We start from the raw sequence: 17380 nt of genomic DNA, 5'->3' as shown, positions 1-17380 counted from the left end.
ATCATTTTTCCAATTGAAATGAATTTCATTTTGAAGTTGTTGAGTTTAATTGCCTAACCGATTTCGTGACACATTTTAGGGCGATGATAATTTGTAAGGGATTTTTATTTTATAAATGAGAAAAAAGAGATTACTATAAGTTGGCATATGATAACATTATGCCTTATAATATTACTTATAACTACTCGTATAAACAAGGACCATTTCATTCTTTCGATGAAGTATTTTAGTATTGAGTAACACGCTGACTGAATTAATAAACCCTGACACTAAAACATTTCAGAAATGTTATCGAAATATGATATCAATGTTTGGTTATGTTATCAAAATGTTACGTTATGGCGACACAGGCATACTCATTTATCACAAAAATAACCAGATATGTATGACAAATAGCTGTTTTGTAGTAAAGCTATTGATGTAAGAAAAACTTTAGTGAAAGTTAAGGGCGCAAAAACCAAATGAATTTCATTGATTCTTTTAAACTTCAACAATAATCGTTAAAAAGTTTAAGGTTTGAAGTCACTGTGACATGCAAGGTTTTAAGTGATGTAATGAACATATAAAATCATTGTTTGGATATTTTATAATCATGGCACGTACATCACACACAATGAAGAAATATAAAACTCTTATCAGGTGTCCTCAAGGATCGGTTATTTGGTAGTAAAACACTTGAAGGTTGGGAATATTTATGAGGATATAGAGGTTGCTCATTCGCATCTTTTTTAAAGCAAATTAAGATAGTCAAGGTGGAAAAAGAAAGTTTTCTTTTTAACAAATGAATTTGATACTTTATTACTTGATGGATGTTGGCAGCTTGTGGGTTCATAGTTGTAAGTCAACGAATAAACGGTTTAACAGTTTAATTTGAAATACGGTTCACGGCTAACGTACTTGAGCATTCCCATTCCACACATTTTCAACAACTTTATTACTACTTATTCAAAGTTTGCTGTTATATGCTATAGCTTTCCCACGACAGCGCTATTGGGATAAGACAGGGCATTCATTTCGTTGATCGATTCTGGACCATCTGTGACTCGCTGAGAGCTTCTGACATCTGCAGTGAGAAAAGGCGGCTGTTACATTGCACGGCAGGCTGTTCACTCCCTTCTCCTTTCACTCCCTTACCAAACGGAATACTGTTTTAAAGAAATCAAAAAGGCGTATTTAATGTAAAACACACTCGGAATACGATATTTCTTAACATGATGTTTTACTAAATACTAATACTAAAGCATATATTTAGCGGCTATACTTCGCAAGTGGAGTTTTGGTATGTGAAACCTTTTTCTGAAACGACTCCGGTACAATTCGGCATTTTCCATTGGTGAAATTACCCTTCCATTGACGATGACGGAAAATTGCCAATAATAATAATGACGGATAATTACGAATGTGGACGATACATTGCATGCATCCTCCGACATTCTTAGTGCCTCGTGGCAAATAGCAACCTTGACTGTAGGTGTTGGGTGGTGCAAGACTTACATAGTTTTATCTAACATTTGGTCAACACACTTTTTTGACTTTAGAAATCAAAGATATCAAGCTCAATAACGTAGACGAATGAGTAAATGTTTACAAGTATTGTCTTGTTTAGTTAGACTCTACCTCGCAGTCTCAAAGTGAGTAGCAATACAACTATTTGATGAAACTTTAAAAAACAACAACATGGAAATATGTTGGACGTGAGAAAAAAGGCAAAATTTACTTCCACTCTTTTTGACCAGTATGATACATAAGAAATAAGATGACCTGTGTCTGATTTTTGTCTGATAGCATTTCGATAGCAAATATGCACGGACAGAAAATTGACTAAAACAAGGAGAACAATAATGTATTATATTAGAATTGTCACGATACCAAACAACCTTTCAGAACTTCTCATCACAAAATAATGAAAACACACGATTAATTAAAGTAAAAATCGTTTTAAAGGATTTTGAGCATACAATAACTGTTTTTATCACGCGATAACCGATATATCTCGTTACTACAACTGACACTAATATTGAAGTGTATTGTATTGTATTAGCTTTCATTGAGGTTTCAATTTATTTTCAATTAAATGTCGTTGAAATGTATAATTACATCTTTAAGTGGCATGTACTTGAATACTACGCCGTAAGCTTTAGTTTATTGTGTGTCTTTTCTCCAGCTAAAAGAATATACTATTCAATTTTAAACTATTCTATTTCGTTTTGCTTTCTCACTGATACATTCGTGGGTACAATCAAAAAGGATTTAATGAGCTGCAAGGATAGTGATGGTATTTCACTATGTTTATACTCTTATTAACATCTCGAGGTAAGAGCATTATGCAGTATTCGTTTATTTTTGACGTAAAATACACACGTTGACAGATAAACATCCCATAGGAGTTAACGAACATGATGCACGAAGATTATATTGTACTTTGTTTAAATTCTAAAAGAATTATTGCCATGACTAAAATATATATTGCTTATATATGACACGAATTACCCATGGTGGTAGATATACATGCGATTGGATTTAACAACGAGGCTAATGTATTTTGATGGTATTTCACTGTATCTATTTTATAAATGAAAATTCATTATGTTTGTGTAATGACCATGTATATATGATTGTAATCCAAAGATAATATTTGTCATAACGGTATGACATACCGCTTCCTACATGTGCATGCATGTGTGTATAAGCCTGTGTGTTGTTGCTATACATTGGGTATTTACTGTATTATCTATTGATGCTATTACAATATTTTGGGCTGGTGGCCTTTCAAAAAATCTAATAAATATTCGTATTTCTGTTCGAATTAGTTCATCTTATATTAAATATGTTGCATTTAAGTGACATTAAATAACCACGGTGGAGGAAGCACAAAATTGCCAAGTTTACTTTTTACGTTAATGACAATAACATAAATTAACACATTTGAAGCAGAATCCTTTTCGTACCCGTTTGCAAGACATGCATGATTACCATACATAAGCTGTATTACTGTTAATAAGTTTACTTTAATGTTTGTTGCATGATACACTTATTTATTTATCTTGTTCACAAAATCAATAAAATTACGTTTAAAAGATGTGTCAAGTTGTGGTATAAGCTACTTTAATTAAGTTAAAAATGTTGTTTTGAAAATATATGAATACAGAAGAGTGTTTTAATATTTAATATTTTTTCGGCGTTACTTACAAAAACCGAGTAATGTTCGATATTTTGCAAGCTTAATTAAAAAGCAATGATTGTTATAAACTATAATGATCGTTTGATGCGTAGCGTTTCCTTCCTTTTTAAACTAACGAACTACATTAAAACATTCATGTGTAAAAACTGTTTGTTAAAAATAGTGTGGATATTTGTAAGCTGATTTACAATGTATATTTTGGCTTAACGCGATTAAAACGTAAACCGTAAACAACACTGTCTTCGACCGTTAAGCTTTTTGGGTCGTTACTTTATTTTCAATTGAGGGTTGAGTGCTATGTCGTTTGAGTTAAAATACTTACTCCTAAGCTTGTCATGCTAAAATTAAATCCGACAAAACTAAATGACCGTTCCTAATATTATTTGTAAATATATAAAGCTAAATAGGTCACTCTAACACGATACTCGGCTTTAATATTGAAGTTTTCAGTGATGTTATTGACATATGATATCATTGTTTAGCTATTTTATCAACTTGACAAGTCATATCGCCGCTGACATTCTCATTTATCACAAAACTAAGTATGAGTATTAAACACTTATCATTTTGTCACACGTAACTGTCGTTTTGTTAAAATATTGAATTATTTCAAAGAAAAATATAGGTAATAAATTAGTACTTTTTCAAGGCTTCGTTGGACCGTAAACAATCCATAAAGTATATATTCAGCGAAGTTATGCGTGAAGTAATATACATTTGTTTTGCCTTCTTTTTGGGATACTTTACTTTTCCTTTTAGAAAAGTTTTTGTTGTATGGAATATAATGTTCAAATTGTTATCGTACAATAATGAGTACATTTGATATATTATATATATATATGTCGACAGTTGGTTTTGTAAAGATGCTCATTTTTTAAAGACAAGAGCATTTTTTGTCTTTGTTGATGGTATTTAACCTTTAAATGGAGATTAACTGCTGTTTTAATGTATTGCGAATTGCTTTGAACAATGTCGTTATATACCGCAATGTCTATTTTAATACTTCAACGATGGTGTCTTATTTTTCAGCTCATCCACCACAATGCTAATTTGTTTTGACAGGGAATTTGGTCACTTCGTTAATCGTTTCTGAACCACATCTTACTCGCTGAGAGCTTCTCACACTTTATTTGGAACATATCGCTTCAGATGCGCTGTTACCTTGCAGAGAAAGATGTTCATTGCTTTTTAACGTGAAATCAATCAAAGGAGCTGTAGTTTCGGAACTTAAAAATATATTTGCTAGGAAGTTGGGAACATGAAATATCTTATAAGGAGTGCGGCGAATATGCTTTTCCAAAATTTTGAATTTTAGGATGTGATTTATCCATCTGTGGATTAAGTTCTCTGACACTATTACGGCAATGACTGGATTATCAGGTATTGGAGTATTTTGGGCATTCACATCCATATTAAGTGCTGATATTTCGTGTGTTGGATATTTTATGCCACACTGGATCACCGGACGGATGGCACTTTACCAAACCGGAAAGTCCCCTCAAGTAACCCCGGTACACTTCGGCCTTTTTCGTAGGTGTCATTATCCGATCATTGGCAAAGACGGAAAATTGACGATAATTCATGAATGTGGACGCTACACTGCATTTTCCGACATTCCTAGTGTCTCTTGGCAAATAACTACTTTGCTTGTCGGGGTTGGATGCTGTTTGTGTTTTCTTGTGGCCTTGACCGCAATGTTTGGTGTTTGTGTCAAAGGAGTTGTCATACCGACCGTTGCTAGGACAGCAGGGATAATTCAATTGTGTTCAGGTAATAAACCATGTCCAGATACACAAGCATCAACAATTTTCATTTACCAGTATTCTTCTTTATTCTTATCTTCGTAATTTAAAATTAACGCACAAGGACAACTTCTAAAATAGAAACAAATAAGGAAAAACATTTCAATATTAACCAGTTGACCTTTGACATTGTACCACTGACTATCTTGTTTTTACAATTATCGACTGTGAAATAATACTCTGGCGAGTTCAGAAGCATGATACATATACTTCTGCGACCATTATGTGTTGCTGGTTTTTGGATTCCCTCTCAATCAAACACCATATACATTATTTAATTAATGAAAGCTCCCGTCAACAGAGGTACCAATATATCCTTCTTACCGACATCATGCTGACTATTTCCAATACTATTTTACTTCGATTTCAATTAATTTGTTCCCCGCATCTGTCCTGTCAGTTATTTGCAATATGAGATTGCATCGTGTGAAAAATAAAAACGTTTGTTTTGTGGTGTGAGGTGTGTGGCGGCATTTGTTTCGATGTTAACGATTTCTTATGCTCTTACAAACCTATATTGTGACCTTGTTGGATTTATTTGTTTACATAAACGCGATATGAGAAAAAGGGCTATTTTACAGAAAGATGTAACTAATCATAAAGTGACTCGAGGTTGCCGCTCGTTGTTATATCTGTCTTTCACGAAAAGCATACACAAAGTATTTAGGCTTTAATTATTGATGTTAAAGATGCACTCTTACTCCCAAATAAGATTATTTACCATTATTACAACATTTGTTTTTATTTACCAAAAAAAAAGATGAATAAATGTCGAAAACAATGGTTCTTATGAAGGATACCGAGTTTAATTTGAAACAAAGGTGAAGAAAACACGGTATATTTATGTTATGTGACGATAGTAGATCCCAGTAAATCTTTTATCATTCACCAATCATTAATATTTTTGCGTTTTCAGCTATTAAATACATGTTTACAATCTTGTTATCAGTAATTAATATTTTCCATAAATGCATTTTTTAGTAAGAAGGTAAAGGTTTATCAGTCGAATTGATGTTTGTTATTCATGTGTATGTAATGATTTTAAATAAGAGTGTCACTTTAATACAACAGTATTCGTTTAATCCACTGCAAGCTTGTCAATTGGAGTCCTGTTCCTTCAAAGAGTATAAATCGTTTCAAATTGTTTGATGATCCCATGAAATTGAATTCCCTAGTCGTCATTTGACAGATTCCTTGTTTTTGAATGTCCATTTGATAAATGGTTCTTTAGGCCTTGGATTAACATGACAGACCTTTAGAATGGCGTGAAAGAAGTAAAAAAGTTTTTCAGTCCCTTTTACAGCGTGCATGTTTTTGATCTGTAAAAATGTCGATACAGCTCTCAACATGAGGGGTCGTCGTTCTTTGGTTTAGAATGACATATATGCACTTTTCTTGATACTGGTCATACAACACTGATTCATGATATATTTATCACTTCGTCATTTAATCGCTTACTTCTTATATCGTTTTATGATAACCATATAGCAAACTAAAGCTTATAGACTTATCAACCGGTATATTTCAGGTTTTCTGATGGGCGCGGGTGTGGGTATTTATCCAAACGGCTGGGGAAGCACTGAGGTGAAGCAGGCTTGTGGGCACTCCTCAAAGTCTTATAATCTTGGTAGGTCAATGTGTTTTTATTCGAAAGTGTTTCATGATATTTTATTTCACACGAAAATCGACCAGCTTAAACGCTTAATAGTTTTGATTTTAAAAAGATAACAGCTAGTAAAAAACTTTTATGAACAAAAATTAAACGTATTAAAACACATCGGTAGAAAATCGGTAGAGAATTTTGATTTCGAAAAAGAAGCCGGGAAATGTATGAGATAACTTTGTGAGCCTTTAGTTAAACATTGTTTAAATCAAATTTTATTTATCCTGAAAATATTAAATAAAACGAGATTAGGAGTTCCGGTTCCTTGAAGTACCTCTTCGATATCAAACGCGCTTATCACGATTGAGAAGCGAATCAAACGACAAGGTGAATTCGCAATAAAATTGCACCAAATTATCAGCTTAGAGCGTTATTTCCGAGGAAACATTGATAAAACAGACCAAAAGATGCCTATAATAATACCATGTTAGATATAGCTCATTGATATAATTCAGGAATTATGGAACGTTTTTACTGTAACCGAGGTTCCAATATGAATACTGCGGCACATTATTTTTCACGTTATAGAGGTTTCTTCATGTGATACCGACGCGGTAGAGTGTCCGTTTGCTTGGCTTGTGGTAGTGGGTTCAATCCGCTACATATGCACAAATCAATTTGTGCAGTACGTACCATTTGGATCCGAACGTAATTAACTCACTCAGCCTCAAGGTCACTGCAAATTGACCTCGGTCTACAAAATTCGAGCACGATTTTCTTTTAAAAAGATGTTGAAACAAATCGAGATTAAGAATTCCAAATTTTTGAAGTACTTCTGCGATAGCAAACGCGCTTATCACGATCTGCCTTGGGAATAACAAGATGTAGACGCTATAAAGTTGCACCAAATTATCAATCATGAACGTTATTCCCAAGCAAACATTTACAACCAGACCAATGGATGCCTGTAATAATACTATCATAGATATTGCTCATTGATATAATTCATGAAGTATGGAACATATTTACTATAACAAAGCGGCACTTATACTGTCTAGCTATCGATACACAGTGCGTCACATTACATAGAAAGCAGTGTGAATCAAAACCAAAATTTAATTTCTCTCTCATTTGATTTTGAACCTGGAACTGGTTTGCATACATAGTATGGAACCAAACCGATTTAACCAATTGCTTTTAATATTTTAACAAGGGAAAGTTTATTACTTTAAAATAATACAGACACCAAATATCCGATATATTACGAGCATTCCTTCGGAAGTTTTCCTTCAAAATCTTGAAAAACTAAATAGCAATGACAATAGCATAACTTTTTTAAAAATATATTCAACCGTTGATATTCTTGAGATAATTAAAAGTATTCCATTCTAATATCTAAATATCAACCTTCCTTTCATATCACTAATTACAATTTAATACAAATATAAATTATAATCATATGCATTTATTATCCTTCCTGGTGTTTTATATAAGGTCAATATTATTAGTTTAAATTGATATTTTAATAAAAAAAAATATGTAAATAATAATGTGTACAATCGTTATACATTATTTGTCACATTGTTTTACATTTTACAGGAGACTGCTCATTATCATGGTGTTTCTACATGACGTCAGCAGGTATCGTGATGACGTTGATGTGTGCTGCGTTGTCATTTCACGCGCCAAAACGGAAACAAACACCTACCGGATATGCCTTATAGCCAAACAAAGTCACTCGAAAAGAAGTCAGTGAAAATGGTTAAAACATGGATATCAAGTAGTTTTATTTAAAACGGAGTGCTCCGTAGTGCAATTAAATGTATTCAGGGAATATAATGTGTATTTTACTCTCACGAATTGTATGCTGGTATGTCACAAGAAGTTGCATACTTGCGCCTCTGTATTAGAAGGGTTATTATTTGACAATCGGATCTTTTCTAGCATGGAGCATCATCAGCATCCTACAACTCTGCAAAATGACAAAATAAGTAACATCTTTTAGATGCATCTAGTCACAATAAGTAATTTGGCAGGTTACCATAAACTTTGCATTCGTTCAGAAATACAGATACTAGGCAATGTCATTGTCTTATATGGATATTTATTTTAAATGTTGTTATTAAATCCAAGGACATGCGTGGCATGTTGTACAGAAATGTTGTCATTTTGGTACAGCTGGACATACACCTACATGCTACATACATATGAATACACTTGTGATAGGCTGTTGGCCATGATATTTCAAAACCTTTCTTATTGTTAGCGAGTGCAATACTCAAACATTTATATCAAACTTGTTAATCACCCGTACAACAATTCTTTTAGACAAATTAAACCAAAGTATCGAGATTATTCATTTATACTAAGCCATGTTATAACCATTTATTAATCAACTATTACGTATTTGGCGAGATACAGAGACAATTGCGGTACCAATACCAGACAATTGAAGACAATATATGCCAGAATTCGCTCAATATCGACCAAACTCGGCCAATATCAACAAAACTCGTCTAATATGAGTTTCCTCCGTTTTGATTGGCTAAAAAACTCGCCTAATATAGGATTTGAGAAATGGACCATTTTCATTGGCTGTCGAAACTCGCATAATACAAGAAATATGCCGGAAATTATTTTTAAAGGTAGCCATTTTTTTATTCGTTTTCCGACTGTTTTGAAAAAGTTGTGCTTCGTATAAACCTATTGGGAATACTTGAACCTTTTGAATGATTGAACCACCTTGTACGGTTTGATATTACAGTTGTATTTAACCCGTTTGTGGATTTTACGACTATTACGATTTTGTACAGCGGCAAAATGGACGACGAAGGTGAAACATTTGACGTTTTGGCAAATGATTTACGAATTTAAGACGAAAAGACATTCTTTCTTACAATGTACAGTGCTTTATTCATAAGTATGTGCAATGTCACTCTACGGATGCATGTCAAAATCAGCAAAGTCAAGTCTAGAAAAGCAGACACCATGAATGAATAAGGGATACATACGGCTTCACTGTGAATTTCACTGTAAGTTATAAGAATGTTTTTAACCAAAATGGTAAAAGTTAATTAATAAAATACTTATTAATTAGGTGATTTCATATTGGCCCAGTTATTTGTTCTCGGTCAGCTGTATTTTGCCTTCGCCCTTTCGGGCTCAGGCAAATACAGCTAACCTCGGACAAATAACTAGGCCAATATGAAATAACCTAATTAATAACATTATAGTATTGCCATTTGCATTTATGACATGTCGAATCTAATGTATACTTGATTTTATTTGATTAAAATAGGACTTCTTATGAAATTCTTATTTAATTCTTTAAATATTAAATTTATATTATTCAACCTCTGAATAAAATCAATCGCTGAATAATTTGATAGCTTTGATACTACTATTGTTGTATAGCGAATATAATTGTACTAAGAGGGGACGCTACTGCTATTGCTCTAGGAAGCAGAGCAACGGTTTGAACTCTTGTAAATATTGTAAAATGAATCGCGTAATTAGATGCAGAGATACTGCAATGTTGCCTCTAATAAAATGAATAGAACGTGAGCATGGAATAATAATGAACTCATTGAAAGACACAGAAGATGTCTGTAAATTAATATTTAAATTGAAAAATAGCCATGGGAGTAGAGCCAACTTGATTTGAGCAATATAAAATTATGGGTGTAGTTATGAATATATATTTTTATTATTGTGAAAGGTCGTTTGAACGTTAACTTATAATATAAGCTCATTTCTCAGCATACGTATACCATCTGCAAATCCGCTAATCAGTTTAGATTTTTTTCTATGTAGTTGATAGTGAATACTAATTATATAAATCCGCTCGGTTCTGAAAGCTCACAGAACATTAGCTTTTACGAAAAGGCGAAAATATATGGTTTCCATTAAGCGCTGACCCATGGGAACAACAGTGGGCTGACTAATGGCATATCACACTAAAACCCCTGTGATACTTTTACAGGATATGGAGCATTTGACTCCTTTTAATTATGGACGCTTGCTGTAGGATATGTTTACGCTAACCATCCCAAAATGTATTGTTTAAAACCTAAAAAGTTCTTAGACTCATGTTGTCTGATATAAAATAATGCGTTACCATTTAAAGCATGAGTTTACAATACTATACAATACAATGCAATATAAAACAAGTCAATCAAATATGACATATTAACATAACTTGACTACAATTTAGATATTTTAGCAATGCTTACATCTAATAGTTTATACAACATTATATATCTGTATTTGTTCTACCTATTTAACGGAAAAACCTTTCGTATCTCGAATAACTGTTTGTGTACAAACACAAAAACATCTAACCCTACCCATCCTAAAGATCTAACACAAGCAAACGCAGGTAGGCAATGAGAGTAACTTAGAAAATAAAATTGCTTAAGACTAGGTTTAAGTAAAATTAAAAAAGAAATCTTTCAACTACCTACTAAAAACTACAAAATTTTCAATAGAACCCGTAATTACATAACATGAGTTTTAAATCGGTTATCAATCGTAGACTTAGAATTTGAAACTAAAATGTATTAGCTGTTAATTTGCTTGACTGATGATAATCTTCTTCCTGTAATCTGTTGAAGGAGTTAATTCTGTATACAGAACTTGAATAAAGATAAAGTAAGTTTCACGGGAAATCAAAGCAAATTAGTTCTGCTGCCTGCGAAGAAAATAAAAATGGAATCATGCTTGACGCTTGTGCTTGGTTTGATAGAATCCGCTTGTGCTTGGTTTGATAGAATCCGCTTGTGCTTGGTTTGATAGAATCCGCTTGTGCTTGGTTTGATAGAATCAGCAGTTGTCAAACACAGACACATAAACGGTAAATTTATCACGAAATAATGTTAAAAATGAAAAACCTTTTCAGTTAATCATGGAACAGAACTACAGTTTATTTGAAATTTGTTAATATACTTGAGAAGTTCGAATTTATAATATAGACATCACACAGTCTGACTTCATTGATAAATAATAGATATTGCAATAAGCCGTTTGTTATTGAAATGTTTATCATACTTAGCCATGAAAATTGGCCACGTTCCATGGTAAAGAACCACTGTTTTTGTGCGTAGTAAAATCAATCTATATTGTTCACACCTTAAAGCCCCATTTAAATACTGCCAGTTTTTCAAATATTTATGGGATAACTTGTTGGCCTTTGATTGTTTGTCGAGTATGTTTATTACCATTTCACCGGGTAACTTAATGTATGGCGTTTAACGAGCGAACTACAATATATGCTGTTGTAAACAATGAAATACGACTTATGCCAAGGACTGACGTTCCAGCAAAATTGCGTTGTGCGTTTTGTATTTATTATTAACTCAATTGACTTTTTCTGTAAATTTAAGAAATAAATCTATTCATCTGTGGAATAAATATTTTCCTGGGCTCTGCATGACTCATGTTGAAAATAAAACGATGCTTTTCGAAGGGCTGGTTTTGCAAATTTGATGTTCTTTAATATATTTTTTACGTAGACATGTATGGTAACAACTAACAAGTTAATAAAATGTTAATTTTAGATTTTTTGTTTTCGTTTTAATAAATGTAAACCGCAAGTCCGTGCGGGGTTTTCTTTCATATGTTAACTCAAAGAGAACACTGTTTGAATTAGCGCAATAATTTGGAGAAATACAAAACGCAATCCCACAAATAATTGAGCATTGAATTTTAGCAATTCAACAGCAAATTCAATAAAATGAGTGGAAAGGGAATGAAACGAGAATCGTAGTTTCTATACTTTGAGTATCTCACCGATTTCCAGACACATGTACTTGCTACGACTGCATACCATGCATTCAACTTGATCAAAGATTAATGCATATTGTATTAACGAGTATAAGTCGACCTTACAGACGAATACAATTACTTTTAAGATGTTCCGAAACATTATATCTAAGACCAAGAAGTAGACCCTATGATTATACCAAGTTGTTATGTTTTTGTTTGGGATGTCGTCTTGTCAATGAGTAAAAAGAAATAAGTTGACTAAGTGGTCAACATTATAGTTGTCCTCTGAGAATGAAGCAGTTCTCAAGTTTTCCAATTCATTTATTTCAGTAAATCAGCAGTCAGCCGTGTTTTATCAGGTGAAGCGTTATATATAAACAGTGACTGGCCCAGTAAGTTTGAAGGCAACACAGTATGATGTAGACCATTAAAACACTTAAAGAATGCAGCGCATCAAACAACTATTTAGAGTCTTCAATCATTACAAATAGTTACTGTCTGCTTCATTTATATTTCAACTATTAGAAATGACATGTTAAGGCTTTTGTAGTTGTATTTAAGTGTTGAATAACTCTATGACTGAATTGGTCACTCTGACACTAATTTATTTAAATGTGAAGTTTCAGTGATTTTATGTACATGTGATAACATTGTTTGGCTATTTTATCAATATGTCACGATATGGCGGCACCGACGAACCCACTAAGCACAAACGCAATCATTGTGTCTCAAATAACTGGTTTGTAGTAAAGAACTTAATGTGAGGTAATTTTTTGTGGGGGGTAGTATTGTTCGACAATAACAATTGCATTTTCCTGCTCCGTTTTAACCACAATTTTTATAAGTTGTTCCAAGTAGATTTGTAGTTTTTCTAATATAATGAATGAATTTGTCGTCACTCTGACATTTACATTATATCATAATTTTGCAATATTATCATCATCATGAGAAATTAAATCAAAACAATGTAGAAATATAAACACTGATCGTTTTGTCTCAGAGATCGTTTGGTTTAAAGTAAAATACTTAATGTTGGGAATTTATAGGGATCATATAGGTTGGCTACATCTAGTATATCTTTCTATAACATATTTGAATGAAGTGGACAAGTTGAGGTCTTTTTATTAAGTAAGATGGATACTTAATTAATCTGCAGCACTTGTCGGCAACGATTTCCTTGTAACAGTACAGCAGAAAAAGATGTTTACAATGAGGCATGTATCATACTTATTTTTATGAATCGTTGTAATTTAAAGTCATTAAGTCAACGTTTAAATGGTTTAATATTTTTGTTGGTAATTCGGTTAACGGCTTATTTACCCAAGTCAGTCTAGTCAATATCTATGTTTACTAGTGCATCGCCTCCCTAAATGTTTTCAACAACTACAGTATTTATTATTTAAATTTCTTGAATGATATTCATCAAGCTAACCTACCGCGGCGTTCCTCTGTTTTAACAGGGCAGTTGTTCATTTCGTTGATAGATTCTCAACTGTCTATGACACGGTGCTGATAACTGTGTTGAGAAAAGTTACGATCCAGAGGCGGCTGTTACCTTGCAAGACAGGATATTCACTCGTTTCTCAGATTAAAATCATACAGAGAAATCAAAAGGGCGTGTGCTATATCAACGCACTCGGAATATGATAAATTATATCTTTACAAGGTAATCTAAGGTATGAGTGCTAATGCATAAATACAGCCACTGTACTCTAATTAAGTATCGCAAAAGAAAACCGCATGTACACAATCAACGACCTGTACGACATCAATTATATATCATCATAGTACATCGACTATGCACACGAACGATACTAAAACATTTTTTATTCTTTTATATAATGTAAGTTTCTTATTTCGTTTTTTTATTTTAATTTGTTTAATCTAGTAAGGTATGTATATATTATACCTCTCCACATTCCATGAAAGCTCCTTCTCAAGATTGCAATATTTCATTAAAATAACAACCATTCGACATAAAAAAAGGATTTTGTTTCTTTAAAACTTGTTAAGCGGATAATCAGAGTTAAGACGTTTGTACCTCATACAACGCCATGTCTCTATCATTTATTAATTAAAAAAGCGCTGGTAGACAATTTTCAAATAAAGTTGTTTTGGTGCTGACTATTGTTATTACTACTTTCGTCTTATTTCAATTAATCTATTCAATATTTCGGCTCCTGTGTGTGGCTAAACTTGTTTCAATAAAAACGATGTCTTTTGCTCATAAATTACACTAGCAAACACAAATAATCGCCTTAAAAACATAAATTAATTGCCTTTTACATGAACGCGATTTGGGACAAAAAGCTATTTTGCACCAAACAATTAATTGACCTCTACTTGACTCGAGGCTCTTATAATAACTTCTTCACATGCAAAGCAGAAAAGGCATTGCTATATACCAATTATAAAGATAAATTGGTAATGTTAAAGCTCCAAATTCATATTTCTAAACTGAGTATCAAAGAATGTAATAAATTTAAGAAATGTTTGCTGATCATCGGTAGTGAAGTGTCTTATCGCCATAATACGGATATCATGTTCTTAAATGCCCATTTAGTGCCTGATTCTTTAGACATCGCATTAAGAATATAAGTATTAATATGGAAACAAGTATTTACCCTGCTTGGTGACCGTATCTTTTTGTTTAGTGTCAATAGAGCTTTAAATACGAACGGCTGTCTTCTTGTATATGCATGACTTTTAAATAATACAAGGAAACATACATGGACAAGCCCAGTAGTCGCTATAGATACAAACACATTAACAAATACAAACACCAAAAACAAACTTACACCACATAAACAATTACAAACACCACAAACAAACTTACACCACATAAACAATTACAAACACCACAAACAAACTTACACCACATAACAATTACAAACACCACAAACAAGCTTACACCACATAAACAATTACAAACACCACAAACAAACTTACACCACATAAACAATTACAAACACCACAAACAAGCTTACACCACATAAACAATTACAAACACCACAAACAAACTTACACCACATAAACAATTACAAACACCACAAACAAGCCATACCCCTATCAAAAATGCTTTACCGAAAATTGATGGTTAACTTCCTTAGAACGGTCAGTGAAACAAGAGTTCACTGGAACTCGAGTCTGCTCTGGGGCTTTAACTAGTTAGCTTGCCTCTTCAATCTTTCTGTAGAAAACATATTAATCAGAACATACTAACCTTCGTCGCAATGATATTTGTACTTAAATTGTCCCTTAAATGTTCGATATGTGGAATTTTATGTATTTTATATAATTTATATATACACATATTTTTGTTCAATTGATTTAAAAAAATCTAGATCTAACTGAAATGGACATCCTCATTATGAAAAAATAGTTGAAAAGGCAAAACCTTAAATTATATACAAACACTACTTTGCCTAAAAGTTTAGTGTTTAATGGTAATCATTTGCACATTTCTTGTCTAATGCCGTTGTCCATTATGAATTTTAATGGTTTCTGTTAACTATTCGTTTCCTGTCGTTTAATTTGATTTTCTCCTCATTCTTCACACCCAGCTCCTCCTGAGCCCTATTCTCCCCTCTATTTATTGATATTTATTTTATTCGTAGGTTTCCTCAAATTCATGCTTTCTTTGATATGAATTACCATTAACGTATTTACTTTCTTGTGTTTTTTGGGCTATGTGTGAGGTTGCACACAACTAGTTTAAACCCATGGAAAAATACATTTTACTGACCATTCCAAGGCGGTACCTATTACATGGAGTGTGATGTTTGTGGATGTTTTTGTTGTTGTTTCTGGTTTGGGAATTATATTTTCATATTGAATTTTTCTGTGCCATTGACAGGTGTTTATGTTTAAACCACCGATCACTGGTCTTGTAGGTTTTCATATAAATCATGGTATTAAAAAAGCTTAACTTATATATCTGAATTCAATTTTAAAACAAATGAGGTAATTCACAATCGCTGAATAGTTTAACGACTTCAATTCTAGTATTGATACTTAGAAAATATATATTCTCTTGAAGCAACGCTACTGCTATTGTTGAATGCACCATATAAACGTTCGGAATCTGTAGAAAATCTAGTACTTTATGGTAAAATGGCATGCATCATTAAATGCAGATACATAGTTTAATCCTGTCGTGTTTTTCTCCCATTACAGATTAATCAAACGTGCGAATGCATTAAAATTGATAACAGTGAACAATCCAGAAGATGCATTGACATGACAATCAAATTGTCTCGTATTGGTGGGAAAAGAAGAGAGTCAGTTTGAGTTGAACATATCAATATTTTATCCAAATGGCTTTTTGAGAACATAAACCTTTACTCTGTGCGAATTATGGTTCCCATTTAACACAGACCCATGAGAATATCAATGGGCCGGCTAATAGCATTCACCAACACTGCTATTTCTATCGACGAGACTTTCTTCAAGATGAATTATTTCTCTTCTCTAGCGTTTTAACATGGCTGTAGGATATGTTTTCGTTACCTAAATTCTTTATCTCAAAATTGATAAAAAAAATCTATTTCTAAACATACCAATATATATTTTACCTAGTAACATTTCCCTTTTAACGCTTTGATTATAACAAATATTGTCACGTATTTGCTGATGAAAATATGATCCTACAATACAATACAATACAATACAATACAATACAATACTATGCTATACAAAAAATACAATGTAATATGATACAAAACAGAATAGAACAGTACAGTACAGTACAGTACCGTACAGTACAGTACAGAACAATACGGCACAATACAATACAATAAATAAAGCAAATACAACAGAATAAGATGTAATGTAATACAATGCAATACGATTTAAAACAAGTCAAACCAACATAATATTGCATGTGACATACAATTCAGCTTACAAAGACGACCTAAACTTCATGTTTAAATACAATACCAGTTGCATCAACTTACTTAAAATCTTATAACTGAGATATCAGTTAAATTATAAACGCCATTTTTTTACCATTTTTAGAATCATTAAACGCTA

At 32.6% G+C, this 17380-nt stretch overlaps 1 protein-coding gene across 1 annotated transcript; it reads left to right on the top strand.

Annotated features, from left to right (window-relative positions):
- The first annotated feature begins 4356 nt into the window (after nt 1-4356).
- LOC128218944 (LHFPL tetraspan subfamily member 6 protein-like) lies at nt 4357-8770 on the top strand. The gene is made up of 3 exons (XM_052926720.1): nt 4357-4951; nt 6512-6610; nt 8186-8770. The coding sequence occupies exons 1-3, from the start codon at nt 4546-4548 to the stop codon at nt 8308-8310; spliced, it is 630 nt and encodes a 209-aa protein (XP_052782680.1). The 5' UTR covers nt 4357-4545; the 3' UTR covers nt 8311-8770.
- The last annotated feature ends 8610 nt before the right edge of the window (nt 8771-17380 follow it).

Source organism: Mya arenaria, chromosome 15 (genome assembly GCF_026914265.1).
Source record: "Mya arenaria isolate MELC-2E11 chromosome 15, ASM2691426v1".
NCBI classification, from domain to species: Eukaryota; Metazoa; Mollusca; class Bivalvia; order Myida; family Myidae; genus Mya; species Mya arenaria.
The sequence above is the reverse complement of the archived record's forward strand: the minus strand, read 5'-3'. Positions and strand labels throughout refer to the sequence as shown.

What these genes read in the sequence shown, in the direction of transcription:
- LOC128218944 (XM_052926720.1), top strand. Translation starts at nt 4,546, where the DNA reads ATGACTGGATTATCAGGTATTGGAGTATTTTGGGCATTCACATCCATA. An exon ending in GATAATTCAATTGTGTTCAG is followed by an intron (nt 4,952 to 6,511) that starts GTAATAAACCAT and finishes GGTATATTTCAG; the next exon opens with GTTTTCTGATGGGCGCGGGT. An exon ending in CTCAAAGTCTTATAATCTTG is followed by an intron (nt 6,611 to 8,185) that starts GTAGGTCAATGT and finishes TACATTTTACAG; the next exon opens with GAGACTGCTCATTATCATGG.